We start from the raw sequence: 17,939 nt of genomic DNA on the forward strand, positions 1-17,939 counted from the left end.
CCCAAGCACCACTGCAGGGATACACGTGTGCCATAGCAAGCATCAATGGGTCTTTGAAGACTTGAGAATAAGAATATAAAAATTAGGTCTCCCCAGTGGCGCAGCGGTTGAGCACTGGGCTGCGAAGCTGCCCACAGCCTCTGCAGCACCGGTTCGATCCCCAGCTGCCAGGCAAGGGTCCCACATGGCGCAACAGACCTCTCCTGCCATGCCCGCTGCTCCCCTCAGCAGTGTACTTCATCAGTCTGCCTGTTCTGTTCCCTGCTCTGGCTCTGGTGAATTCTCTCACCCTCCTGCACTTCTGACTGTACCCAGTGCTTGTATAAATAAATAAATCTTAAAAAAAAAAAGAATATAAAACTTATTACTTAACTGGCTTTTTAAAAAAGTGACATGAAAAAGAGATGGTGGATAGATAGCAGTTTCATTGAGAGGCATGTAAGCAATAGGCCAAAATTGTTCAATGTAGTTATCAACCCTGGCGGACTCATGAGGACAACTCTTTCAATTCCAATCTCATTTCTAAATGCAATTTCTCTAAGCTTCAGTTTCCTCATCCATAAAACGTAGATAATAATGGTTTCTATAGAACAGGATGATATGATGATTAAACAAGAGCTCACAATTAGAAGTATTTAGCTCAGTGCCTGTCACAAGCTAAGCACTCAACAAACACAAGCTGTCACAATTACTTAAGAATATTACATATTCTCGAAAGAACTCAACTGAATATATGGTTACAACTGACCTTCAGGACACAGTAAAATACATTCCTAACTATCACAAGAAAGAAATACTCACAGCTCCAGTTTTCTTTTAATCTGTAATTCACAGGATAAATTTTCAGTTCAGTGATCAAAATCAAAGTAGACATTACATAATATGTATAATTTAAGATTCCAAAACAACTGAGTTCTTGATCTAGTTTTCATTCATTCAGTAACAATTCATTCAAAGCTTGCCACAAGTAGGTTAATATACCTTTAATTAATACTGGAATGCACACATGAATTCATTCCCACCATAACATGAATAATGCTAATGGGGAGTAAGTTCGTAATTTATTGCCTAACCTTGTTCCATTACAGTAGATTCTTTTTCTGGAAGGTAGTGGACATTCAGTAACTCATTTCGCCTCAAAATGAAGACCCAGAGAATAAGCAAAAAAACAAAAATCGGCATTTTTTTCTTTTGACAAAGTTAACTAATGGTAAGCTTTCAGTGATCAAAAATAAACAATGAAAATTTTTTTCAGAATTTATTTTTTTCTTGTAAGTTAAATTTTGGAAATGCATCCTAGGGTTCCAGGAGGTATTATAAGGTCTTGGCAGAAAGGAGAAAAGAGAAATCAGTGGAAAAGATACAAATACCAATACTTGGTACAGTACTGGACAAAGGACTACAACTGCCAAAATTCTTTATATTTAAAATCAACATATCATATTACCAAAGTAAGAATATAAATTAGGTTACAGTTTGTATTGTCTATGAAAAATAGAGGACAAAAGAATTTAAGTAAGTTGAAAGTGAGATACCCTGTAGCATAGTTTTGGAATGAGAACGCCCTTTGCTCATAGATAGTAATACATGAATACTTTGATAAGAATTTTTATTCTATTACTATATGTTTTTCAAAGTAATAGAAAGAAACATTGAAGTTATAAAACTTCTCTTTAAAATATTTTGTGCCGATTCTGATGCCGCAATTTAAACTGTCCTTCTAAAAATAAGTAGCAATTTATGAATTTTACCTATATAATTTGTTCATTCAACACACATTTCATAACATCTCTAACAGCCCTTCTCCAGGGTAGGTATAGGGCACAGAAATAAAAGGCAGAAGCCACAGAGGAGACAGATGTGTAATTTCTAATACAGGGCAATAAGCAAAGAGAAATGTTGAGTTATTTGAGCACATTAAGATGGTGCAAACCCCACAGGGTATGAGAGATCTCAGTAAGAGGAATAACATCAGATGAAAGTCTTAAAAGCTAAGCTTGATTTAGTCTGTGTGCAAGAGCACAGGGAAGTGCATTTCTGCACTAAATCTCTTCTCTGTCAACACTAAGTCAAGGCATCGGAGAGAAATTTGCAATTTGGAAAACTAGAATATTAAGAAAAAGCAAAGATGAGTCTGCAGAGGTTTGGCCTGGAACCTAAATCAAGTTGAATAGTGAGATTTGTGTTTTAGAAACATGATTCAGGTGATAATGCAAAAATGGGATTAACAGAAGGTGAGAGACTGAGGTAGGAAAATCAGGAGTTTAGCTGTGGTAGCTGACAAAGGTGGAGTGGGGAAGACAATGGGGTAGATTAATGAGCCATTAGGAAGAGCTTCATGACTACTAAAAGCATTAGTTAATAAAGGAGAAGAAAATAGTACAATGAGTTCTAGAATTTGGCTTGAATAATGAGACGCTGAGGAAAAAGAAGATTACAAAGGGAGATTTATATGAGAGTATAAACTTAATAGGAAAGTATCTGGAAATTTTAAGACATCATTAAATCGACTTATGCTGCAAAACTCTGTTAGCTGGAAAGATTAATAGAATTTCCCCAGGGGTCTAAAATATAAATATGGAGTAGTTTTCCTGTTTCAGCTTTTCTGCTTGCTTAGTATTTTTAGTCAATTTACAATTGGTCGTTATTAGTTCATCTATTTATCATCTCTATGAGGTTAGTTAATGGTAGCATTCCATTTTTAATCTAACTGTGATAAAGTAATTTCCAGAAGTCCTCCAGAGAGACTATGAGAAGCCAAAATTCAACTTTAATTTTCTGGTCCTTTTTCTGCTTAAAATAGTTACTCAAATAAATTGCCTTTGATAGGAAAAATAGCAAGAATTGCCACTTAAGAATTCAATTTACTATATAAATATTTCAGATTATTTTACCTTGGGGCAGCAATTTTTCTTGCTTGAAAAGGATTTAGTCTAAATAGTGGTGGCAAAATGGAAAGCTACATACTACAAATTGGTTTTGTAGCCAGTGAGAGACACTAACAAATATACTGATTTGAATTAGACTTAGTCAAAAGCAGGTCTGACTACATTTTCATTGACTTCATTAAGTGAACTGATGGGTTATCTGCCACCTTGCAGATATTATTTAAGACAATTTTATTAAGTTAATAATGAACTGAACCAAAACAAATGCATGGCTTATGGTTCTGAGATCAAGAATAAAATAAAATCTGCCATTACTTAGGGGATATATGCTAGTTCAATAAAACTTGTATGTTTAGTTAACACACTTTATACAAAATACAACCAAAAATGAGCAGTTTCCAAGTCACTGCTTTATATGTATGATTCATACAAGTAGTATTTTTAACATTAGTTAAGATTTCATATACACAATAATTTTCTCCACCAGCAAGCATTTTATTTTGTAATTTTCTCAGTCAGTACATCATGAAAAGTTGTTTTATTTAAACCATTGAACTCTTTTCCAAACTTGAGTTTCCTCATCATCAAGAACAGTGGGTTCCTAGCCACCACACCAAGCTCTTCCCTCTTTGCTTTTGTGGCACTGTGAACAATGGGACATTGGACCTAGTAGCACAAGGCCACAAAGCTGGTTTTACAACATTTTCTTCAACCTGCTCTACTACCCTGCAGCATCGGGATAGTATCAGCGCCATTTCAGTATTCCATTCAAAGTCACCAACAACTTTTCATGTTCACTCATACTTCACCTGATTTCACTATGGCAAGTATTTCAGTTATCTATGCAAGAAAAACTATACTATTTTTGAAGAAAAGTCTAAGGCATTTGTAGCAACATATAATTACTTTAGTATATCTGGATTTCAGACAAAGCAATCAGTATTATAAATCACTAGTAATGCAGTTTTAAATATCCAGCTTGCCAGATACCAGCAAATCAAGCATCAAATCAAAGTTATCAGGAAACCATGGAGGAGAACACTAGCCTGGAGCAGTGCTACAGTGCTGCATGCTGTATGCATGCTGCATGCTGCAGTACAGACCTGCATGCTGTATCTTAAGAAGTCCAAACCCATGGCTTTTCCAAAACATTCTACACAAAGACCAAGCAGCAATTTAATTTGGTGTGGGAAAGCAATTCGAGTAGAATAAAGACTGGGAAACTAGCTTTTGGGCTATACAGCTTTGGGCAAATGTATGACTATTTCCTTGACTTAAACCAATATTAATAGAGGACAAATTAAGTTTTCCTTATAGAGATTGTAGAGTAACCATCATTAACAAAAGCAGGAAGTATTCATTTCCTAGTGAAGATTCTTGTTTTCAATATGATAGGAGGATAAACTATACACAAAAATCATTACAAATATTTCTATACATAGGATAAGGATGACTGGGAACAAAAATGTTTTAAGACAAATGGTAAAGGCTTTCTCTTTAATAAATTCTTTGGTTATAAACAGGCACTGAGTACCCTTTGGTCTAGTAACTATTAACTGGTTTTGCTGGTGTCCATTCTGTGTGTTCCTTGGGGACCAGGCAGAAATTAGTTATCCTGGGTTATAATTCACTGAGCATATTTAATATATCTACCTTGCTTTAATGTAAAATACTGACTGAAAACATATCTTTAGATCTGCAGTAGCATATGTTTAACAAAGCTACTGATGAGCATGTAGATAAACTTTTCATCCTTGTAAAAATAAAAAAAAATAGATGTTCTTAATAGGAACTATAAGCAAAACTGAAATACAAACTCTCTGTGTATCTTCCCATAATTCTTGACATGCTGTTTCTCATTCACTGGCTCACAGGTTCCTGCGTTAAATAAAGCATAATGAAACATCATTAGCATGTCCTCGCTATTCTGTAATAACTTATTATCACTTTAGCAAAGCAAAAATAAGTGCTGGGAAGGGCAGATCCAAACCACTGTCAACAACAAGGGCTCTTAATGATTTATGAATATTTTTATTCTAAACAGTAAGTTAGTAGAGTCATTCATAGCACCCAATGTATAGGAATAAATAAGAATAAAATAGGGGAATAAAGAAAAATTGAGGAAAAAATATGAGAAGTTATAAAAGAAAATAACCTGTGGTGACAAAATCTATAGGCAGTACACTAAATTAATTACTGTTAGCTTGACCACTACATGGTCTATGGTGAGATAGAGTACTATTTTTATTTAACTCTATGTTTGTCCTACAATAATATAAACAACCATATTCAAGCACATAGCAAATGAAGAGATTATTTATGAGTCTGCTCATGAGAAATAGGGGGGGAAGCAGCTGGATTAATAGTCTATGTATACTGGACTTTATCTTCTATTTGGAATACCATTTAGAAGTAACTTACAGTTTTTCTATGCCTGGTAGCATTATTTTCTACGCCATTGCTGTCATCAGATTTCCTATAAAAAAAAACAAAAAATGTTAGATACATTGTATAAAATTTAGTCAGTTCACCACCTATACCATGGATATCAGGGCACACAATTCACTCTTCCTAAAAATGTTTTACTCCTGATGTTGACCTTGCTGAGACCACTGCTAGGAGGGAAATTGCTGCCATAGATGACAGTGAGAAAGGCCTGTTGTTTTATGCAGAAGGGGTGGGTTGGCAAGTCTGTGTGGAGTCAGTATCTCAGTGGATTAGCTAAATGAGAGAGCTTCTCATGAAACTATTTGGAGTGACTAGCTTGTTTTGATGCTGTATGTTTAGTACTACTTCTTTACTGTATTAATTTTTACTAAGGTAAAGTTGGTTTACAACACCGATGTAGGGGTCTAGAGTCACACTTCTTCAGATGTAGGTTACCACACCACACCCACCATCAAAGCATTTCGTATTATTTTTAAAAATCATTTCATCAAGAAACTATGAATCACTGGTATTTAAACACACCTACATAAATATGATATCAAAATATACTAATAAATAACATTTACCAGAATATACTTTTGGAAGTATTTTTTATCAAGCAAAATTTATCTCCTAATTGAAAATTTCAAGAACATTGATAAAAGACTGTTTTGGGGCCTCCCCGGGGGCACAGTGGCTGAGGGCTGGGTTGCAAAGCTGCCCGCAGCCTCTGCAGCACCAGTTTGATCCCCGGCTGCTCCACAGCCACCTGAGGAGGGTCCCACATGGCGCGCAGACCTCTCCTGCCGTCTGCTGCTCCCCTCAGCAGTGTACTTCGGTCCTTCCGCCTGCTCTGCTCCCCGCTCTGGCTCTGGTGAATTCTCTCACCCTCCCGTGCTTCTGACTGTACCCAGTGCTTGTATAAATAATAAATAAATAAATCTTAAAAAAAAAAAAGGTTGTTTTGAACAAGCAAAGCCAAAATGCCTTTGATACTTGTATTAACTCCAAAGATATTCTTGAGACAATGTAAAGATCAGAAAACTGAAACTGTCAGTGACCTCTGTACAGGATCGAGCAAAGGATCCATAGTATTCCAATTTTCAAAAAGAATCGTAATTCATTATACTATTAATTGAATCATTCTGACATTTTCCTAAGATAGTCTAGAAAAAACATGTTTTAAATATTTTTAAAATAGTGAAATAAAAGGAAACTAAATTATGAAGAACTGATAGTTCACCCCTCACTGATCGGGCACCAAACATTCAGAGAGTGCCCTAAACAGAATGCTCTGAAACCAAAGAAACCCCCAAAGGTGACCACAGAGGATTGGTCAGAAGAAAGGAAGGCAGAGCTGGGAAGAGAGATAAAGCTGGCTAGGGCTGTAACCGTAACTGAAAGACTAATGTTTCTACATGCCTCTAAGTAAAAAAACAGGGGTGTCAATACATGGGACCCAGAAAGATAACAAGTCCAAATCAATATAAACAAGATGTCCAAAAAGAGGTGCAATTCTCTTTCAACTAGAAGAACCTGTGATTCTAAGACAACACTGCTTTGTTTTTTCCTATCTGGGATTATGAAACTCCTGATATAATTATTCAATGCCTTTAATTTAGAAGCTCTTATTTTGTTAATTTATTAGCCTGCATATGTGAATTATGTAAAAATAACTCTAACATCTAAGTGTATCTAATTGGCAACTGTGCATGCTGTTCTGTATCTGTGGTTATGGCACTCACAGCTCAGAACTCCTACTGGCTGAAAAAATGTCAAATGTCTTCTGTGTGTGGGTAACAGGTGCTGAGGTTTCCCATATCCTAGCTTTCTTTCAGCCTCTTTCATCTGATCTCATTTTCCTGGTCCCCAGTGCTGGGCAGTTACTTGGATTTTAATCCCAGCTGTGGGTACCTCCATCACTGGACTCTACATTCAGTTTTCTGGCCTGGAGGGTCTGACAAAACTCAGCTTTACCAAATCTAATTGCATCCCAGTTAATTTATTCTCAACTCAGCTTCCAAGCTCAACTCTAAACAAAGGGAAATAAGAAAACGAGTATCAGAGTTTGTGTTCTCTCCAAAATGATGGTTAATAGGATCCTGTCAGTAATTTCTAATTTGACTAAGAATTAGCATCAGTGAAAGACATTTTAAAGAAATGGAGATGCTCAGGGGCCAATCTCAGAGGATTTAATCCAGGAGATCCAGTAACATCTGAGCAAGTGTAGTTTAAAGGAGCATTAAGTAATCAGAAATATAGCCAGGAATGAGAATTCCTTACAATTACTAAATACCATTCTTTGCAACAATGCCTGTGATAAGTGTTTCCAGATTCATACTGTTTAGTCCAACATCACAAACATCCAATATCATAAACCCATTTTATTGAGGATAAAACTAAAGTGGGGTTGAAAATATTAAGTAATGGAGGTGGATTGTATCACAGTCCAGGCAGACAGCATGGACATGTACAAAAAGCTAAAAAAATATACTCTTGTGTTTTCCCCCCTCTTAACTATAAACACTATATTCAATTTCATGTTTATATGTATTTTACCTATATGAAAATTGATCTGTAAAATAGAGTACTTACAGCTGTTCAATTTGTTCAAATTCTTTCCCATCATCTATATAACAAAAGAAAATAGTTAACTGTTAGGACTGGTTTATAATTCTTACGCAACATGTATGTTCAATTCAACTTTCTCCCTCAGTTAAGAATGCAGTGAGCTTTCATCCCTCTTTGAAATTAATAAGAAATGCGCTACATCAGACAGCGACACCTCCATCCCATCCCCCTATTTTCCTGCTCTACAGACCTGACCTGAGTTTTTGGACTAGAACAGGCTATTTTCTGGGAATTTCAAAAACAGTCATTGATTTGTAAGTATTTAAAAGGTTAAAAATTTAGCATGAATTTAAGAAAGAATAAAGAATGTAAAATAAATTTCCTTAGGGAAATTTGAAGCCATTTGTTTCTCAACCAGCAATCCATCAGGCACAGGCTACAAAAAATGGGAAATCGACTAGACAAACTCCATTTAATGAGAACTCCAGAATGTCTGATAAAATATTTTTAAATGACTTATTTAAGTGAAAGAATTAATTCTTTGTCTTTGAGATCTTTTATATTAAACTAAAACAGAATTTTCTAAAACTCTAGGGCCAAAACACTTCTCACCTAATTTGTGTGAAGGTATTGATAAGGCCAAAAAAAGGAGGGAGGGGAAATTAAAAAATACTTATAGGTTTTAGATATTGAAACTGGAAGACCATAGATACAAACTCAGTGCTCACTGTCACCATTAATTTTAATGTAAATACCACAGCAAATAAAAAAATTGTTATATTTTTCCCCCCAAAATGTAAAGCTTACAAACATTACCTGAAAAAAGAACTCATACCTGCACGCTTCTTTTTCTTTTGGGTGTATACTTCACAAAGGAGAATAATAGTCACTAAAAGAACCACCTCAGCAACTATGGCAAGAAACGGTTTGAGGGGCACCAAATAGCTCAGCACGACAAGTTCCATCTGTTCTTCACTTTCACCTAATTGGAATATCGCATGGCACCAGTAAGTTCCCTGGTCTTCCTCTGAAAGCTGCATTATCTTGAGTCTCGTTTCATTAGCATTTGTTCCATTGACTACATACTTATCAATCATTTGAACATCAATGGGAACCTAGTATAAAAAGACATTAAAATGGGTGAATTGGGGCCTCCCCTGGTGGCGCAGGCAGTTGAGAGCTGCGCTGTGAAGCTGTCCGCAGGCTCTGCAGTGCTGGGTTGATCCCGGCCGGCCTGCAAGGGTCCCACATGGCGCAGCAGACATCTCCTGTCGCTTCCACTGCTCCCCTCAGCAGTGTATTTTGTCAGTCTGCCTGTTCTGTTCCCTGCTCTGTCTCTGGTGAATCCTCTCACCCTCCCAGGAATCTGGCCTGTACCCTGGTTCTTGTATGAATAAATAAATAAATCTTTAAAAAAAATGGGTGAGTTGCTGGTGGGTGCACTATAGTGGTAATATCTGATGGAGTACACCAATATTACCTTAGTTAAAATAAATTATAAAAAACTATAAATTGGGAAATAAGAATTTTTTGGATAAAAAAATTTATACCCATTCCTATCAAATTGCATAAACTATCCCCAAAGTTATATACATAGGTATAAGACTAACAAATTAATATAAAAATGCATAAATCATGTATGAACTAAATTATCTAATTTTGAGCAAAAGCTTTAAGATAGTACCAGGAAAAAATGCATACTAGAAAAAAGGAATGTTTGTGAAGTTATACATAACAGAGCTCAAGCTTTATCAGAGTTTGATCTTTCAGAGGCAGCAAGGACTTCTGCATTAAGATTTTTTTGCAAGTTTACTTTGCCTTAAGTACCCAGCACTATGTTTCAAACTACAGCTTGTAGATCATTGTGGGCAAATATGATAAAATGATTAAAAATACAGAAAAATTCCAATCATCTGGGAGTCACATTCTAATCCTTGACTTGCTATTCAAAGCATTTGCTCCTTCACAAATGCAGACATTCACTAAATTATTATATTAATAAAACTATTAAATCTGATCACTTCTATAAAGGAAGATCACTGGTCCCTGACATTGGGAGTTCCTCAAATTGAAATTGAAAATGACCTCTTTAGGATCTCCCTAGTGGCCTACAGGTTAATTCTAAGCACTATCACCACTGTGGCCTGAGTTTGATTCCTGGCCAAGATGCTAATGCACATATGGTGCAGCAGATTTCTACCATGCTGCCTGCTGCTCCCCTTAGCAGTATATTTTAGTAAATCCACCTGTTCTACTCCGCACTCTGTCTCTGGTGAATTCCCTCACCTCCCCACACCAGTGGACAACACCCCAGTTCTTCTACACACACACACACACACAAAGTGAACTCTTCGGGTGTTTGAAACTGATGTAAAGGAATGGCAGGATCCCCTGTGATGCTGGCAGATGTGGTGGTCTGCATACCTCCTCTTTTTCCTATCTGAATTTCTCAGGCAAGCTGATGTCTGAGATTCCTCTGGGTTTCTTCCAGTCTCTCAGGATCCATACAAAACCACTGTGGTGCTGATATATTTAACCTATTTTATTTAAAATTCAGGGCCTCCCCTGGTGGCACAGGTGGTTGAGCGCAGCGCTGTGAAGCAATCCGCAAGCCTCTGCAGTGCCAGTTTGATCCCTGCCAGCTGGCAAGGGTTCCACATGGCGTGGCAGACCTCTCCTGTTTCACCTGCTGCTCCCCTCAGCAGTGTATTTCAGTCAGTCTGCCTGTTCTGTTCCCCACTTTGTTTCTGGTGAGTCCGCTCACCCTCCCGCGCATCTGGCCTGTACCCCAGTACTTGTTTAAATAAATAATATTCAAAAAAATTTTTTAAAATCTAAAAAATATATAAAATAAAAAATAAAACTCATTCATAGGTCTTCTGATATCTTCTCTGCTCTATCAATTGCCCTACTCAATAAATGGTAACCTGCACACAAATATTCTAGGAGGTTATTTGATGAAGAACTCTCTGTGAGTTTATTACTTGCCAAAAAAGTGTCAGAACCTGGCTCCATGTCCACAGCATTCTCTGGGATGCTTATTACAAATGTTTGCTCTCTAATCAGAACTGACCTCTGAAGGCATTGCATGTTTAATAGTCACTCCAGGTGATTCTGATGCAAATGGTTGGTCTGCTTTTTGAAAAAAAACCTTGACTTAATGTTTTGACCTGTACTGTCTTCTGTACTTTTATTTTACATACTAATATAACTCATTCTTAGGATCAAATTAAGAAAAATTCAGTATAACAGAGAGAAATGCTAACAAAACATTTAGAATAATTAAATTTAAGAATTTTTGGCTAATATCATTTAAGCATAAATAATTTAGGCTATGTATTTCAAATGTCATAATTGATATTTGGTTTTACAAATGTATGTGTTTTTGAAAATATGCACATGTATACAACGATCCCCTTGCCTAATCAATACAAAGATAAACTTAAAGTTAAGTATGCAAAGATTAAGTCTACTCGTAAGTGATTTTGAAGTTATTTCTTTGAAAAATAAACCAGTGTTACATAGAACCATCACTCACCCTTTTAAATCCTTCCTCTGTCTTCCTTCACTAGTCTAAGGTAGCATCAATTTTATTTATGAAGGAATTGAATATTTCATTATAAGATCTACTCTGGCTCATCCTATTAGTTCTAGAACTCAGAACTCAGAAAGTGCCTTATAGGACTTTCATTTCAATACTCATTAGTTCCAGGGCAATAAAAGGGTATCCCCTAAAGGACAATGTCCTAAATTTTTCTGCTATTAGGGGCTATTTAGAAGGAAGAAAGGGAATTAGAAATGATTTATTGAATTGTTACATTGTTCTTAACATCAGCTCTTTGAATAGCCATTAATTCTTTAAGAGAAATTCAAATGCATTTGGCTTCCCATAGGTCGCTGGAATGCCAAAAGAGGTCAGACACTGGCCAACAGAATACAAGACCTAAGTTTAAGTCATCAAATTTTCATTTTTTTCCAAATTGTGTCATTGTACTATATTCACAAATGTTTCCAGAGACAGAAGCAGGTAAAGAAGACTCCATTTTTTCCTACTTATTTTTATGGAATAAAAGGGGGAATTTTTTTTTGATGGGGTTATTTCTAAATTCATCAACTAAAAACGAATTTTAACTTCATTTCAAATAATTTAAATAAGTTGTTAAATCTAAAAAGACAATCTGATAATGAAACATTGAGTATCTTGTAATGTAATATTTAGAGACATCAATGATAATTCCATTCATCACTGTTCTTAATAGAAATAGGCCTAGAAATTCTATGTCTTGTGTAAACATATTATTGATGAAATGAAAGTTTCTATTTTATTTTCTTCAAATGAATGAAACATGGTCTTACCTGTACACTGTCATTACTACTATACCAGGTCCAGTTTAAAGGAAAACAATTTTGACATTTACATTTCAAGACAGCTGAATCCCCCACATAAGTGATCAATGGTTTATTTTTTCCATTAAGTTCAGGCACTAAGAAAAATATTAGAAAAACATGTTACTGAAAGTGTCTGAATAGGGGGGAATGTATTCACATTCAAGACAATTTCTCCTTTCTTATTATTATGATTTTCTTTAAGCAGTTTTAGTTCTATATAAAATGAAACTAATTTACAGTAGACAGGATATATAACAGTAATGGGAAGAGCAGTAGAGCGACAGTTCAATATTATTGCCTGAAATAGGTCTTGTCTTCTACTCCTGAGCCTGCGATAAGTGTTGTAATAAACTGTTACATGTTTTGGATCATTTGGATCAGAAAGAAACTTTGTGCTTTCTTGGGTTAAGATTACATAGTAGGGAGAACCTAAATTCACCTCCTACCATAGACACAACAAATCTACAATTACTATAATTTACTGAAAAGGAAATCTGAAAACTGATCAAGTAAAGATCCTACAAGGGATAAGAGAGCAGAACAATGAAGAATTGGAAAGAGAAATAAGCTCACACTGAGGAAGACAGCCCACTGGGTCTGGAAATGCATTGCCAAAGGAACACTGAGTGCACAGAACTTTGGCCTGAGAGCAAGAGAGGGTTTGTCCTGCATTAAACAGCCCAACTTTTCCATTCTACATAGCAGAGATGAGTCCCTAGGTTACTGGCATTGAGAGCTGGTGGGGAAAATACCCAGGAGAATCTAAGAATCAGAGGAACCAGAGAATTCATCCATAAGAGGTCCAAGCACAACTCACTTGCCCAGAGACACAGTATAGTGACACATGGCTAAAAAGTATCTGAACCATAAGGAATCCATTGGCTACTGTTACAGTATCTGCCAGAGAGGTAAGAAATTTGAGAATGATCCTCAAAATTGGCAGCAGTCATCTTGGCAACTTCATGCAATCCTAGTAATTATACACCTGTGGGTGCCATATTGGCTCCCTCTTGCCTCCCTCACTCCCCATACCAGAGACTGGGAGGCCTTGTAGGCACTCTATCCACCCACGTCAATAACCACATGGTCCTGCCTGGTACCTTGATGGCAATCATCCAAGAAGAAAAAAAACTGGTGAGCAAATTTTGCCACAAAGTATTTTGAGCCCTCCTTTTGAGAGGCTACTAGTGTTCCACATTTCCTATTGACCACCAATAGCTAAGTGACATTAAGAGACATGTAGTTAACACATGTCCATTTCAAATGTCAACCATGAGTTTTTGAAGGAGCCAAAACAATGTGACAAAGAAAAGATTTGGATCCAAGAAATATCTAAATTAGAATTACAGCTTCAATGCTACTGAATTTAAATTGGGCTGCCCATGCTCCTTGCCATAACAAGAAATGAAACTGGTTAAATAGTTAAAAATAAAATCTTGTTTCCAGACCTATATAGTAAATGGAACTTTACAAGTTATTATAAAACCTAAGAATAGAAAGGAAATGGGACATTTACTACATGCTGGTTTTAACAAGAATAAAACAAGTAATACTTTGACATGACCATGAGCTAAATTTTTAAATGAAGAGTATAATCTAAGTGACTTCCAAAAAATAAAAGAGGATGTTCCTCATGTAAATGTTCTGCACTATTACATCAAACTACTTTTATTAGAGTTTGGTTCAATTTCTTCGATCTTTGGATACTCCTTCAAGGTTCATTTGTAGACCCTGACATAACTCTAATGGAGGAAAATAACCAATATGTGAAAAACTGGAAGCAAATGTAAGATCCAAGAGAATAGATGAACCATCTGTCTTGATATTAACATAACTATATTTTAAGTTCCTGAGAAACAAGACAGTAATTTTAAATGTTAAAATGGTAAAGGCCTAAATTAGGCTGAATCATAGAACATTTTATTCCATATTATCATCTTATGGTGCAGCTAGTTTTCTCACTACACACTGGAAGCAGTGACAATGGAAGACTGGGCAGTGGTCTGTGGAGTCCCCGTGGACCTCAATATAAATTTCCTGCTTTCATGCAACCCTTTTCATTCAGCCTCAGAGAGAATCATCCTAGATTGGTCATGTTCTGGGACATTGCTGGACTCTGTTTTGAGAAGTTGGAGGTGTCAATAACTCAGCCCAAGTTCAGCTTGTTTTTTTCTGGGTATACTCTACCTACAGTATGTACCAAATTGGGCTTGGACTATGAAAAAACAGACAACTGTTTTTAAATTTTGTAAGAACTTGTTGAAGACAGAGAAGCTGTTCATGTGGTCGAATCTCCCAGGGATTTCAGGAGGGCTGGCCAAAAATCAAGCGTTATACTTTGTTTTGGTTTCCTCTTTTGTGTATATTTTCACAGACAAGATTTTGCTGTGAGAAGGAAAGACTGGATCCAGTGAGAATGAAGTTATTCTTGGATCTCCTGACCAAACACTATTGATGTATCAGTTCAATATCACTCTCTAATCATACTTCATTTCCATATATCCAATCCCTGGTGTGGTTTCATTATTAAGCGAAATATGAAAACACAGAACCACCTGGGCGAAAGCCTCCCTTGGAAAGATCAACCCTACTTTGGGAGAGGCCTCAACTAAAGACCTGCAGATTAAGAAGGGATTTGAGTTTGGCTAAGAGTGAGATTCTTTTCTGAAGTCACATGGTTTCTTCCAAGCTCAGATGGAGCAGAACTACACTTCTTGAGTTCCACAATGAGAAGTTTAACACATGTATTTTAAGCACTGTTTTTTTCCCATCAGACTATTTAATTGGTATGAGTTTTATCTCTGAACAAAAAGAGAAGCACAACTCTCAAAGATCACAACAGTTCTCATATGAATCATTTTACGACTCATGTATTTCCACTTCCACTCATAAATGGCCCTTCATTACAATCTTATATTTCCATTTTTCATGTCTTGGCAGAAAATGTTTGACATATGACTAAGGATAAACAGTCCTTGATTAAGGATAAACATGATCAACTACATAATCAAGGATTAACAAATAAAAACTAGTTTACATTAAATGCTTTTTCTTAAAGTTGAAGGCTTACATGATGGTTTGATTTACATATGTTGTGAAATAGTGAAGCTTGGATGCAGTTATTTCTAGAGCTAGGGTTACCTTAAAACAAACACTGCTTTGAAGGCAGACTTTGAAACTGGCTGTGCTGGACACTAATTATGGGCACTGTTTCTGCTTTCCCAGCCTGTTGATCTCTCATGTATCCTATTTCCCAAGAGCAGCATGCTTCTTTCTGGAAATTAGGTCATGCTTTAACAGAAAATATTGCTGAAATATGATCAAAATACAGATATTTACCTATAGGCTAAGAATCAAAAGTAGAAAACAGACAACATTTTTGGGGAAAACATGGCAGAAAATACATTCTTTTTCGATAAGACTCAAGAAACACTGACTTGGGAAGCACAACTGATAACTAAAAGGGGTTTTCTGAGAAAATCTTGGGTATTATATGAAGTTTGGGTGGGGAGCACGTGGCTAATAAACTATCCCAATTAAATGTTAAGGTCAGGGTAAACAGCAGATAACTGACAGTAACTGAGGGATGTCACAGAGAAACAAAACCAAAATTCTGTTTTTCTTTTCATCTCTTCTGTTTTCTTGACCATGCCCTACATAATGACCACATCTCTTCTGTTTTCTTGACCATGCCCTACATAATGACCAAGACAATATTAACTACTGTTTTGCTATGCTATACACATAGCCAATAACAGCAGTGTGGATGTAAACTGCAAAAGGCTCAGAGAACTTTGTTTAAACTGTGCCATGCCAGAGGTCACAGTTGGTTCTGGGTCACTGCTGATTCTGGAAATACTTATGAATTTAAGGACAGTGATACAGTATTATAAGATGCCCTCATGACTTTGTGGAACTTTGGGTAAAACAGTCTACAAAGAAAGTCTTGGGGTTGGAAGAATCCAGGTTTGAAGATAGTCAAATTACTGATTCAAGCTAGTATAAACATAGGTGGGTTTAAAATCTAAGCATTTTAAAATGCAGGACTATGTGAAAAGTGAAAGCTGATGCGGTAGCAAGGTTGGAGATTTATATTGACATATTTGTGGATTACAAAAAACTCACCTAAGTGTCATTTTAATTCAAGATATTTAGGTATTATCAAATCAGGGAAAGGTTTTTGTGTATGGTTAAAGATCCCGAAACAGACAATGAGGCTTGAAACTGAGGTTTCAAATGATTCTATTTTTTTAATTATAATTTTGGGGTTATAGTTTTACTCCTCCATATTTTCACATGTTCCACTCACTGATTCTATTATGCTGTCCCTCCATACTTTGAATCCTAGGCCAAGACGGATTGTAATAGCACTCAATATCATCAAAATTTGACCATGACTCATAAAAACTTCCCTGTCCTATTACTTGTCCTTTATCAACTAAATTTCTGTGCCTTTCTCCTAAGATATTTTAACACTGATGAGTAATGTAAATTTTCCACAACTACCTCAGAATATCTGGCTCACTTCTGAGAAATAGTATTGACCATCACTCATCTTTTTGGGGGGCAACAGTAATCACCAGCACAGTAGCAGTTGTGAACTTGCAGTGTGCTTTTTTGCTATCTTCTTTGCACTGGCATCAAAAGCCAAACACACATAGTCAGCATGTATTTTTGCATTGTTCTCATAAGTGCTGCTGAAGTCCTTTTACAACCTTGTAGTAATAAATCAAACAGCTCCCATAAAAGCAGAAGCAAGAACTTTGCTGATGAACTACTCTGTAGAGTCAGGCTCATGCACCACAGTTGACTCATGTACTCAATAGCAAAAAAAGAAAATTCTGGCCTAATTTAAAATGCAGGACAAAATATGCTTTTCATCCACACTTAACTGTAGTGCTGCCAAGGAAAGATAACACTCCTTCTTAGGAAAAGCCACAAGCAACCCATTGGAGAAAAAATAATAGAATACTTACAATAATATATACAATTTTATAAGCCTTACAAATCTAATTAAATAACTATAATCTGAATTTTCTGTAGATGCTTCTAAACTGTGCTCAAATGAAATGATTAACCAAGCAATAGTCAATTTAGATGAATTACAGAGAATTATTATTGTAACAAAGAGGAGCTGGAAGAGCACAACTCATTAACTGTATAAATATCTCTAAGATACAGTACATACTCAACAGTTGCATTAATGTTAACTGGGAATTAAAAACTAATAAACTGAACTAACCTGCTTCAAGAAAACTATAAAAAGAGAAAAAATAAATACCCCCTGGCCCTGTGTTGGCACTTCTGATACCAGCCTGCATCAGCCTCGTTATTTCAAAATAGATAAGGAACCGAGAAGCCTTCTCTAACACTACATGGCATTAAATTTATTGGCATAATGAAAGGTAACATTTTTTTATTGGTTATATGATAGGTAAGAATGATCATTTCTAAATAATAATTTACATATATCATTAAAATGGAGTAAGAAAAAATGTAGCATATTCAACACTTAAACTTTGACCAGGCATAACTGCAGCTATTTAAAAATAAATAAATAAATAAATAAATAAATAAACCAGTACTATTTAGAAAGGAATCATTTTTAAAGTTGAATTTTTTGGAAGCACTTTTGAGTCTCAGTATTTAATGAATATTTCCTCA

The 17,939-nt window shown here is 35.9% G+C and overlaps 1 protein-coding gene across 1 annotated transcript in view; it reads right to left on the reverse strand.

The window, feature by feature from the left end:
• Positions 1–3,383: 3,383 nt before the first annotated feature.
• The window catches only part of EMB (embigin), a gene marked incomplete at both ends in the record, with an annotated part of 35,708 nt that continues 21,152 nt past the window's right edge, over positions 3,384–17,939 (reverse strand). Inside the window, 5 exons of the mRNA XM_084233862.1 lie at positions 3,384–3,554; positions 5,310–5,364; positions 7,911–7,944; positions 8,722–9,001; positions 12,243–12,370. Of these exons, the coding sequence (XP_084089988.1) occupies positions 3,384–3,554; positions 5,310–5,364; positions 7,911–7,944; positions 8,722–9,001; positions 12,243–12,370 (668 nt within the window). The remainder of the gene's footprint in view (positions 3,555–5,309; positions 5,365–7,910; positions 7,945–8,721; positions 9,002–12,242; positions 12,371–17,939) is intronic.

Source organism: Talpa europaea, assembly GCF_964194135.1.
Source record: "Talpa europaea genome assembly, chromosome: 5".
In the NCBI taxonomy this organism is placed as follows: domain Eukaryota; kingdom Metazoa; phylum Chordata; class Mammalia; order Eulipotyphla; family Talpidae; genus Talpa; species Talpa europaea.